At 31.6% G+C, this 12358-nt stretch overlaps 1 protein-coding gene across 1 annotated transcript; it reads left to right on the top strand.

Annotated features, from left to right (window-relative positions):
* The first annotated feature begins 7019 nt into the window (after positions 1-7019).
* Positions 7020-11769, top strand: LOC112014745 (laccase-14). The gene is given in 8 exon segments (XM_024047139.2): positions 7020-7246; positions 7611-7762; positions 9095-9339; positions 9724-9849; positions 10145-10736; positions 10882-11240; positions 11369-11541; positions 11544-11769. Coding segments are annotated over 8 exon segments (1767 nt in total). The 5' UTR covers positions 7020-7150; the 3' UTR covers positions 11568-11769.
* The last annotated feature ends 589 nt before the right edge of the window (positions 11770-12358 follow it).

Raw genomic sequence — 12358 nt, 5'->3', positions numbered from 1 at the left:
TAGAATTAGGGGCTTTGGGTACACACAATTATCATTTGGACGAAACATTTTCCGACTCATCAAATAGTGATGATAAAATCAGGATATTGTAAATTATTATTTATTTTATTATTCAATTTTAATTATATTTTAAAAATATTACTTTTAATTTATATATAATTCTTGATTAAGTGGAACATTATACCAATACATTAATAGTTTAATTATCACCAAAGAAAACCTTCAAAAACAATTTCAATCCAAAACACACCTACTTTTTATGTTTTCTATATTTTCTATTTTAACAGATATTGAGGAGGTAAATAGGTGATCCCTGTTTGAAATGAAACATGCAGTAATGGTAGGCATACAACCCAGCCTGCCTGATGGCTGATCGCACTCGCTTTTGAAGTCGTCGGCTGTTTATTGTGTTTTTGTTTTGTTTTGACACCGTTTGTTTTTGGAATACTTTATTAATTAAGGGTCATGCTAATGAGTGCTTTTAAGGCAACTGTTAACAATCCATTTGAAGAAAGTTTTGACACCACTTTTATGGAAATGAAAAAAATTGTCAAAACATTACTTTTTTTCCCCATAAAATCTTTCTTTAACGTAGAAACTTTCTTTTCCCATTAATAATTACTTCCTGGGCCTTGAAGTCACTGTGTTTAATGAGATTTGGCTTTCCGTTTTGTATTTTGTAAAGTTAGGTATGATTTAGAGCATTCTCATCAAAGGTACTAAAAATGCTAAATGCTATTTTTTAGTATTTTTAACACCTCAAATCACAAAAACACACCTACAATAAAGATGCTAAATGCTAAAACTTTTGGCATTAAGCTACAATGAGCTGTTATTGATAACAACTCATTGTAACTGGATTGTAAAAAAAAAAAAATTATATTCTCACCGACTCACACTTCTCACTTCCCACTTCTCTCTTCTCTCTCCTAATGGTTGTGGTCCAGCGATGGTCGTGGGTCATGGGTCATGGTCTAATGGTCCGATGGTTGTGGTCTAGCAGGGTGATTTGATTTTGTGGGTCTGGGTTTTATGGTTTGATTTCATGGGTCTGGGTTTTGTGTTTCAATTTCAGTGAGGTGATTTGATTTTGTCACTTGGTGGGTTCGTGGGTCTGACCGGCGTGGGCATCAGCGTTGAGGGGAGATCGACATAGGTTATCGGCTAGGAGTTCGGCATGGGTCATTGAGTTGATCAGTGTGGGTCTTTGATCATTGTGGTGGTCGTTGGAATTTTGGTGGTTGATGGCTGGCAGTGGGTAGGATTACTGGGTTGAGAAAAAGAGAGAGACAGTGAGACCAAGAGGGAGAGAGGCTGGAAAAAAAAAAAATATATATATATATATATATTATTTAAATGAAATTGTAAAAAAAATTGAAGTTTTGATGTTAAATCTAAAACTTTTGACAACCGCTGTGTATTGTTAGTGATATGTAAAAAAAAAAAAAAAAAAAAAATGATATAGATGGTTAACCAAAATGAGAGCTAGTAAAAATTTGTCAACTTAACTATTTCTGTTGTGCTTCTCAAAAAAAAAAAAAAAACTATTTATATTGTGAAATTTTTTTTTGTGTTTCTAGCATTACTCTTTTGTAAAACCTTAAATGAATCAAACTATTTATGAAGAGCTTGAGAAAAAAACTTGTTTATATTTGTTTGTTTAGTAAACAAACCAAGTTTATTTAAGCTTGATTATTAAACCAGTCAAGCTCAAACATAATAATGTGTTTGTGAATAAACTTGTGAACATGATGGCTCGAATTAACCATATATAATACTATATATTTATATGTATGCTTGTCTAAAAATATATTTATATAGACTTGAAATTAGGTTGTATAAATTTGTAAATTGGTTCATATGATATAAAATTATTATTTGTAGTTTATCCATAACATAAACAATTCATTTGTAGTAAAATTTTATAGATTTGTCAAGAATTAAAATATTTTAGTCATGATTTTACTATATACAGGACAACAATATGTTAATTAAGTAGCTCATAAACAAGTTTGAGCTCGCTTGGCAAGTAAATAAATCAAGCTTGAACATGTAATTTTGTTTAGTGGCATGCTCAAGTTCAACTTGTGTTTGAAATCAAATTAGATGGACAAGTCTAAACTTTAAATACTCAGCTCAACTCATTCTCCAAAAAAAAAAAAAAAAAATACTCAGTTCAACTCGACTCGTTTACTGCCACTCTTTTGATTTTGATTATGTTTAATTTCCTACTTCCTGGAAGCCATAAAACACAACTGACTCAGAAAGTTAGATGGGAGGTCTGTTTGAATACTGTTTATTGCTAAAAATTAAAAACTGAAAATACTATAGAAAAATAATTTTTAAATGTGTGAATAATGTCATAAGACCCAATTTTAAAGAAAAAGTTACTAAAATTCATATTTGCAAATCATGTAAACAGTACATGAGACCCGCATAAATGAAACTCAGACATTAGACACCAGGCCTAAAACGCTATCCAAACTCAGTCGTGGTCTAATCTAATCTTCCAAGCTCCCAATAGTACTGGAAATTCTATTCATTATGTGGAGAGGAGCAATTTTTTTTAGTAGAATCATAATCATAATCAATTGGGTCCCTGATTCCGTTGCATAGACTTCTAAGGAAATCTAATTATATATGCCTTAGACTCGAATCTCAAGGTGGAAGAAACGATAAGCTAAAGCTCAAAATTAGTAGGGTTCTTCGTGACTAATACAACATGAGAAGTGTCCAAACAAAAACTGACGGACATTTTAATTGATGATATATATTCTACAAAGAAGATTTCTGTTTTTTTTTAGAATTTTTTTTTTTTTTTTCATTTCGACTTCAGTATAATATGTACAAATAAAGGGAAGAATTTGAGAAAATTAATTAAAATACCTGCCATGCACGTGGATATGAAAATCAAATACTTCTCCAATAACTTGGGTATAATAATAACTAGTCACTAACTTGGGCTATGCACGAGAACCTATCTATTTGTGAAGTAAACTAAAATAATTTTATAAAATCTCAAATTAATTAAAAAATTACACCATTGCATGATTTGCTCTTGTATGACTTCCATTCAGTGGCAGCTCCAGGATTATTTTTTAAGAGTTTCAATAAGAAACATAAATTATACAAAATTTTAAACAAAAGATAAATTAAATATATTGGCAACACCAAAAAAAAAAAAAAACTTTAATACATAAAGTTTTACAATTGCCTTTTACGATATTTCGTATTTTGAAATTATTGCATGATATCTTCATTATCAATCCTACTAGCTACATATGTTTCAATGTACATAGTCAAGCAATCATTCATGTACTAATTTCTCATTTGATTGATTTATTTAAAATTTCTTAAGATCTAAATGAGCTTTTTCTAAGGTTTAAGATTAGCAAATTTTCCTTTTGTTGTTAGGCTAATTAAAATTTTTTCCTAGATTTTAGATCAAATTGATTTGTTATTGAGATTTTTCTTTGTATTTAAAAAGGTCAAGATATTGTTAAAATGATTATATTTAAGTTTGTTTCAGTCGGGTTTAAGGTTAGGGTGTTCAAATTTTTATTTTAAGTGTCAATACAGGAAAAATAAAATAAAAAATATTATAATAATTTTTATTTTTTGGTTCAATTTAGGGGGTTCATTTGAACCGCCTGGGCTCCAAGCGGAGCTGCCCCTGCTTCAATTAGTGTTACAATTTTGTAAGCTATTGCTCTAAAAAATTCAGATATTAAAACTTCTAAAAGACCAAAAATATTAAATAATTAGATGATTAACTACTTAGAAATTATTGAAACAAAAAAATATATATGACTGAACAATAGAAAAATATAAGAGAAAGATGAGTTATATTCATAAGAATAATTCATGGCTATAATTATTGAAAGGAATTAAAAGATTCAAAGCATACAAATTATAGATAAAATATATATATATGTTACTAAACAACAGAGAAATATAAGAGAAAGATGTGTTACCATCAAAAGAATAATTCAAATGTTAAAACTTTTGAAAGACCAAAAGATATTAAAGAATTATAAGATTTACCTCCTATAAATTTTTGAAATAAAACAAAATGTATATGATTACACAATAGAAAAATATAAAAGAAAAATTGATTACTTTCAAAAGAATAATACATGGTATAGTCATTAAAATCTGTTAAACATGTTCAAATATTGCAAAAACTAACACAAATTCAAATGTTAAAACTTTCAAAATACCAAAAATAATATATAATTAAAGAATAAGTTATTGAAACAATTCAAAAAATATATGACTATTCAAAAGAGAAATATAAGAAAAAGAAAAAAAGTACAAGAACCCATAAAGTAATAAGTTTTAAATTTTAACAAGTCTAAACTTTAAACGATGAAAAAAAAATCATATACAGTCACAGGCGTAAGGTTTGGTGGTTCATGTACGAAAATCACTTTTTAAAAAATACATGAAAGACCATAAAATATATATATATATTTTTTTTTTTTTTTAACAAAGTAGAAGAGAAGAAAATAACAGAGAAATAGCTCATACCTCTACTTGGCTTTAAAAAAATATATTGGGTTTGCATTACTTTTATAGTGTTCATGATTAACCTCGCAATTTTGGAGATAAATTATCAACGTTTAAGTTTGAGTTTAAGTTGGACTTAAGATAGAGTTTCACTCCTTATTTAGTTTGGACTTTGACTATTGATGTCAAAGATTAGTCGTCCTCAGGTTGAAGTTGATATTGTCAATTAAAAAGTTAAATAATTTTGTTTAAAAAAAATGATAATGATATAGCAAGTTCAGGAGATGTTAATAAAAAGTCAAAAATTTCAGTTATATATATATATATATATAATCATTCAGAAGAAGGAAAAAAAAAAAAAAAAAAGAGAAATCTTGGGCATAGTAATAAATTAAGATAGTTCCAATTTCCATGGGCTCACAACAAACTATTCTTTCTGCTTTTTATTAAAGAGTACCCTGCTCAGTGCAAATTAAATAGGAGTCTTTTGGCTAAATATTGCTAAATCTCAAATTTATTTGCGTTATAAGCACTGTTCCAAGTTAATTAGGGAATTGAGGAAAGAGAGTGAATTTTGGCAACGGTGTTGCCGAAATTCTAACAAAAGTATGAGAGAGAAAGAGGAAAAGTATGAGAGAGAAAATTTGGAATTTCGGCAATGGCATTACCAAAATTCCTGTTGCCTAGAAAGCTAACCAAGTGGGTGAGTGCCCGAAGTGTGTGCTTGTGTTAGATGGGTGCCTAAAGGGAAATCAATTGTGGCAATGGTATTACCAAAATAGGAGGGGGAAATTTGTGGTAATTGTGGCAATGCCATTGCCGTAAATGGGAGGGGAAAAAAAAAGTGGTTGCCAAAATCTGGAGAGGAATTAAAATAAAAAAAAGTGTTATGTACACAATATTTTTATAATATTTTCACAATAAATCACATGTGATTAATTATTATTAGTTCAAATTTAAATTTAACACTGAGATTACTTTTTTAATCTAACAATAACAACTAGTAAAAACCTGCCATTTAGGATTTGTTGTAAAAATTGTGTGCGCATATCATTTAGGATTTTTTTTCCCCATTTCGTCAATGCCATTGCCAAAAATGGGAGGAAAAAAAAAAGTGGTTGCCGAAATCTGGGAGGAATTAAAATAAAAAAAAGTGCTACGTACACAATATTTTTACAACATTTTCACAATAAATCACATATGATTTATTGTTATTAGTTCAAATTTAAATTTAAAACTGAGATTACTTTTTTAATCCAATAATAACAACTAATAACAACCTGTCATTTAGGATTTGTTGTACAAATTGTGTGCGCATATCATTTCTTAAAAAAAAAATGTGGAATGGATTTGTGGCAATGGAATTGCCGAAATGGGAAAAAAATAAATTTTGGCAATGCCATTGCTGAAAATGGGAGAGAAAAAAAAAGTTGCAATTGGTTTGTGGCAATGGTATTGCTGAAAAAGAAGAGAAAAATTTTTTTGTGGCAATGCTATTGCCAAAAATGGGAGGGAAAAAAAATATTGCAATTGGTTTGTGGCAATAGCATTGCTGAAATAGGGGGAAAAAAAATTTGTGGCAAGCCATTGCCAAAAATGGAGAAAAAAAAAATGTTGCCACAATTTTTTTTCCCCCTATTTCGGCAATACTATTATCACAATTGGTTTCCCTTTGGGCACCCACCTAACACAAGCACACACTTTGGGCACTTACCCACTCGGTTAGCTTTCTAGGCAACAGAAATTTCGGTAATGCCATTGCCGAAATTCCAAATTTTCTCTCTCCTACTTTTCCTCTTTCTCTCTCATACTTTTGTTAGAATTTTGGCAACACCATTGCCGAAATTCACTTTTTTTCCTTAATTTCCTAAATAACTTGAAACAGTGCCTATAACACAAATAAATTTGAGATTCACCAAAAGACTCAATTAAATAGTGACACGGACATGCACCAAATTTTGTAGGGTTTATCGAAATGGGTGAAGCCAGGCCTAAAAAAAAAAAAACGTGGTGGGTATCACCCATAACTATTAAGTTTAATAATCACGTGCAACGTGAGCAGGTGCTCATAGCAGTAAGAGTTTCTTTAACTTGGAATTTTAGTTGTGATTCTTCGAAAATGAAAAAGAAACCCACGTGATGAGTTTGTGGCTCAACAACTACAAGAAGTTTGGAATGGGATTTGGTCGGTTGGTCCTCCCAACAAGATACATATATATATATATTATAAGAATTATAGCAAATTACATTACTTTTAATTGGATCCGTTTAAGAAGTTCCAACCACTATATTGTTTTTTTTTTTAATATAATTATAATGAGACATACATTTTTCAGATGAGTAATAATAAAATAAAATAAAATAATTTAAAAAAAGAAGAAGGACCAACCGACCAAATCCCACCTAACCTACAACCAGAGTTCAAATTTCAAGCTGTTTAAAGCCATCGTAACAAGAATTCAACATAACTAAGACGTACAAGACGTACTCAACCTAACCATCCAAGTAAAAATAATAAGAACACATAAGTTCGACCTTCATAAATAACTAGCTCTCAAAGACAACATAGCCAATAGCCATTGCGGAAATTAGAACAACTGGTCCTTAAACAGTATAGGGGTGGCGCTCCAGAACTGAGATTATGGGTTTGCCTTCAGGGTTCGTCAAGCTTCTGCTTCTCTACGGGATATTTTTCCTTGGCTTGGCTCAAGCTAAAGTCCATTACCATGACTTTATTGTGAGTACCTCTCTCTCGGTTTTTGGTTTTTGTTTCCGGACATTGGTAATATAGAATGAGAAATTGTTGTTGCACACTGAAATACACAGTACTCCAAAACACGATTTTAATTATAAATTTAAAATTGTGAAAACGTTACTTGAAAACATGATTTTATAATTTAATTGAAATTATGTTTTAAACCCACGATTTCAAATGACATAAAACACACACACCATACATACTGGTGTGTAGTTACTTGCGCTCATATTGAATACTTTGAGAGTATAATAAATGCATATGAATTTAATTCTCTCATGTAAAAATGTGATACACTCTTCTTCCTTAGTATTTGAATAAAATTTTATTTGTTCAAATTGCGTAGTTGACGGAGACCAACTTTACAAGGTTGTGTAGCAGTAACAGCATGTTGGTTGTAAATGAAAGTCTTCCGGGCCCTGTGATCCGTGTAACAAAAGGGGATACTGTGTATGTAAATGTACATAATCAAGGATACTATGGTGTTACTATTCATTGGTAAAGACTCTTTCTCTTTTTTATTTTTTATTTAATGGTTGAGATTAAAAACATTTATACCACTCTAATATTTGTACCACTTTATCATTTTTTTTATTTACTAAAAGTTGTTTTTTTTCAATTTTTAATCTCAGCTATTAAAATTTAAGAGTGATCTATCTACAAAAATTTAGCATAGATGTTTTCCTATATTAGTATTAATATAATATTGAAAAAGAAAAAGATTCCGTTTATGCATTTCTTATTGTCTTGTTCCCAATTTAGAAAGTCTTATCATTGACCCTTAGGTTTACCTGAATATATAGTTATATACATCAACTGTAATTCCATGTACTATACTCGTTGGTCAATAGTCAATGGCCAAAAGTCAATGGTCAATGGAGTGTCCAGTGGCAACAGCCACAAAGGATCTTTAGCCTACAAACATACGAACAGTTAGTGAATAAATAGTACCACACACCAATCCTTCTTTGTAAATAATTAGTACATATTTATTTATTTATTTATGTTATGACCAAAAAGAATAATGGAATATTATTTTATTTTGTTCCCTCTATTTATCACCACCATTGTAATTCATAAGGGAAAAAACTTTGTTTTATTTTTGTGGTAATTTGATAGTTATTCAATAAAGGAGGGATTTGAACTATAATTCTCTTAATAAAGGAAAACATGTTATACTATTAAGTTATTAGATTCTTAACAAAAATGCCCTTTCATCCTCATTCAAGAGTATGTATTAAAATTTAGGTCTATAACTATAATGTTGCTCCAAAATTTGTCTTCTATATATGCTTGTTCTCTTTTACTATAGAAATAAATAAAACAATGCCAAACTGACAAATAAATAAATAAGCCTACCACTCTATTTGGTTTATGTTGTATAAAAGACGAAAAGGAAATAGTAAAAATTTATATTACAAAGAATATAGATAATTCAACAACAACAAAAATGTTACCAACTTTCTCTCGGAATCCCAATTATTTTAAAACTAAAATTTTGGCGATGCATGAATAACATTTTGAATTACTTTCTTTTATCATTTTTTTCCTTTTCTTTTATTTTTTTTATTTTTTTATGATTCAATAGTTGGGGAATGAGAGATTAAAAACTTAGACATTTCTTTTTAAAACGTCAAGAAGTGTTAGTTAAGTTACAAAGCTCTTAATTTTATTTTCTCCTTATTTTCTAAACAAACATGGAAAAAATAGAGAAAATTTTCTAGTGCTCTTCACTATAGTGGTAAACCAAAATTAAAGAATTTCATTACCAACAAATGAAATTATTGAAAGATATTATAAAAATATCTAAAGAAATTATGTTTTCTGCAGGCATGGAGTGCATCAACCAGGGAACCCATGGTCGGATGGTCCAGAGTATATTACACAGTGTCCAATAGAACCGGGATCAAACTTCACTTATGAAATCATATTTTCAGATGAGGAAGGAACCCTTTGGTGGCATGCTCATAGTGACTGGACCCGAGCTGGTGTGCATGGTGCTATTGTTGTTTTGCCAAATGAAGAGACTGGTTTTCCATTTCCTGAGCCCGATGGAGAAGAAATTCTCGTGTTAGGTATTCAATATAATCTAAACGTTCTTAATGCTCCTAGAATTTTTCAAACTTAAGAATTTCTAAACGCAAACGTTTGTTGTTCTCATATGCTTCTACTATCAGTACTTTTTGAAACTCCATTAAACCGCTTATTCAACGCCATTTAATTTAACCTTATATGATGGTATTATAAACAGATAAATATATTTAAAACCCCTTATATGATTGTTAACTATGGTGCAATGACAACATGGTCAAATTTTTTATCTCTCTCCATCCTGTCCTAGCCATTTAGGTATTCGGATTGTTTGCTAACCTTGATGTATTAGCACGCATAAAGATATAAATATGTAATCCAATTCGAGCAACGTCTAATATCATGCATTTCTTCTCTTGTACTTGCAGGATCTTGGTATGTGGGTAACGTAAATGAAGAAGTTGCCGAAGACCTCGAAAATGGTGCTGATACTCCTCGATCTGATTCTTACACTATCAATGGCCAACCGGGAGATTTTTGCCCGTGCTCTAACGGTACGTGGACACACACACGCTGAACGAGGAAAGATGCACAAAATCTCAAACTATTGAACGTAACTCCTAAATGTTAATTACTGCTGCGCACACTAAGTTACACACTACTAAGATACACACTCCAACTAAAATTTGAAAACACGATTTCAATTATAATTGTGAAATTCACGATATCATAATTCCACAATTATAACTGAAAACACGATTTAAGTTATGTGTCCCGTACAAACATTGTGTAGCTATTACCACTCATTGCCACTCATTCCTAAAGACAATCAATATACTTGTGATGCAGAAAGTACTTACCGCTGGCAAGTAGATTATGGCAAGACCTATCTTCTTCGTTTAGTCAATGCAGCCATGAATGCAGAACTCTATTTTGCAATTGCTCAACATAACCTCACCGTTGTAGGACTGGACGGATCATACGTTAAACCTGTAATCACTGGATTTGTGATGATAACTCCAGGACAAACAATGGATATATTGGTCACAGCAAACCAGCCTCTTGGTCGCTATTATGTGGCTGCTAGACAATATGATAGTGCTAGGTCCGATGTTACAGACTATGATCAAACAAATGCCACAGCAATTCTTGAATATAGAGGTAACTACACTTCCTCAGCAGATCCAATATTTCCGAGCACCCTTCCATCCTATGAAGACTTCGTTCCTGCATTGAGCTTCACGAGTCGTCTTAGGAGCTTAGCGAACCACGACCACCCAGTTAATGTCCCAAAAAACATTACTACCAGAATGTACATAGCAGCTTCCATGAACACTGTTACCTTTGACTATGAGGGAACTACTAAAGATGGTCTTGCTTCAAGCTTAAACAATGTCAGTTGGATTAACCCCTCCACTGATGTTCTACTTGCCTATTACAGGTATTGCAATTTCTTGTACATTTACTATCAAATTACAAACTAAAATAACTTCTGGCTAAATTGTTGTGTGAGCTTAACTAGTTAACCCAGTAAACACTATGTTTATGTAATTGAAATGACATTATGCCAAAATCTTTTAACACAGGAACATGAGTGGGATTTACACCCCAGATTTTCCAGAGTATCCACCGGTTCTTTTCAACTTCACTGCAGATGAGGTACCCGATTATACCACGACGACAATTCAAGGGACCAAGGTGAAGATGTTTGACTATAATGAAGAGGTGGAGATAGTGTTTCAGGGTACTAATGTTTTTGATGCATCAGAAGATCATCCAATGCACTTGCATGGATACACCTTCTATGTGGTTGGCTCAGGTTATGGGAACTTTGATAATGTGACTGACCCAGAAGGCTACAATTTGGTTGATCCGCCCAAGATGAATACAGTTTCACTGCCTAAGAAAGGATGGGTTGCCCTTAGATTCAAAGCAAGTAATCCTGGTATGTCACCTACTTTTTATTCCGTGGAGTTAGCCATTTGTGATTTCTTTTACACACTAGAAGCTTGCATTTTCTTATCTTTTATTTTGTATGCTAACTTTGATTCATAAATGGATAAATTCTTGCAGGGGTATGGCTATGGCACTGTCATTTGGATCGACATCTAAGCTGGGGTATGGACACTGTCTTTATAGTGAAAAATGGTGGCACCCGTGAGACGAGTATCCGCGAACCCCCTCCTTACATGCCTCCATGTTCGAGTTCTGCAATTAGGCTCCAAAGGCTTGACAACTCGGGTGAAAAAATAAATTAGAGACCATTAATTAGTTGGACATCTCCTACATAACGTATATGTTATGTTTTTGATCTGAAGGAGATTGAAGCTTGGAATAAAATTACGGGAATTGTAACTAATTAGTTTAGATCTGTATTCTGTACTATTAGAGGCAAGGTCTATAGCTAGTGTAAAATTGTACCCCGCTACTATAGAATCTGTCTTATTGAAACAAATATTCAATTCTTGGTTAAATTGTACCCCGCTACTATTGAATCTGCTCTACCATGAACAATTATGAAGACATAATCAGTTTAGCAAAAAAATGAAGAGTACAAATAATCAATTCCAACAGAAAACAGTAATAAAGATAACGATAGTAACAGTGATGGGACAAAATGAAAAATGAAGTTTCAGGAGCACATTTGGAAATTAGATTGTCAAATCCTCACTTACACAAAACATAACCATGCAAGTTATGTGGGAAAAAGAAGACCATGAAAAAGGACTAGCCATAATTGGAAATGTGCTTCATTTTATACTAATTAGGCTAATCAAATTCTGCAACCACTTCATCTCAGAACTAAGAGATGATCATATTTGACACAAAAACAATCATGTCCGTAGTTAGTAAGAACATGTCATGCTAGAATTGAGACCCACCCACACGAAACTAGTGAGCATTATGAGTGCCACATTCTTACTCGCTTTAGTTTGTTTGGCGTAAAATGTTTTTAGTGGGAAAATATTTTTGGCTAAAAACATTTTCAAAAAAACTGGTTGTTTTAAGATGTTCAGTTGTGTTCTTGAAAATATTCCTAGAAATCATTTTTCCTGTGTAGTA

Source organism: Quercus suber, unplaced genomic scaffold (genome assembly GCF_002906115.3).
Source record: "Quercus suber isolate HL8 unplaced genomic scaffold, Cork oak 2.0 scaffold_187, whole genome shotgun sequence".
NCBI lineage: Eukaryota > Viridiplantae > Streptophyta > Magnoliopsida > Fagales > Fagaceae > Quercus > Quercus suber.
The sequence above is the reverse complement of the archived record's forward strand: the minus strand, read 5'-3'. Positions and strand labels throughout refer to the sequence as shown.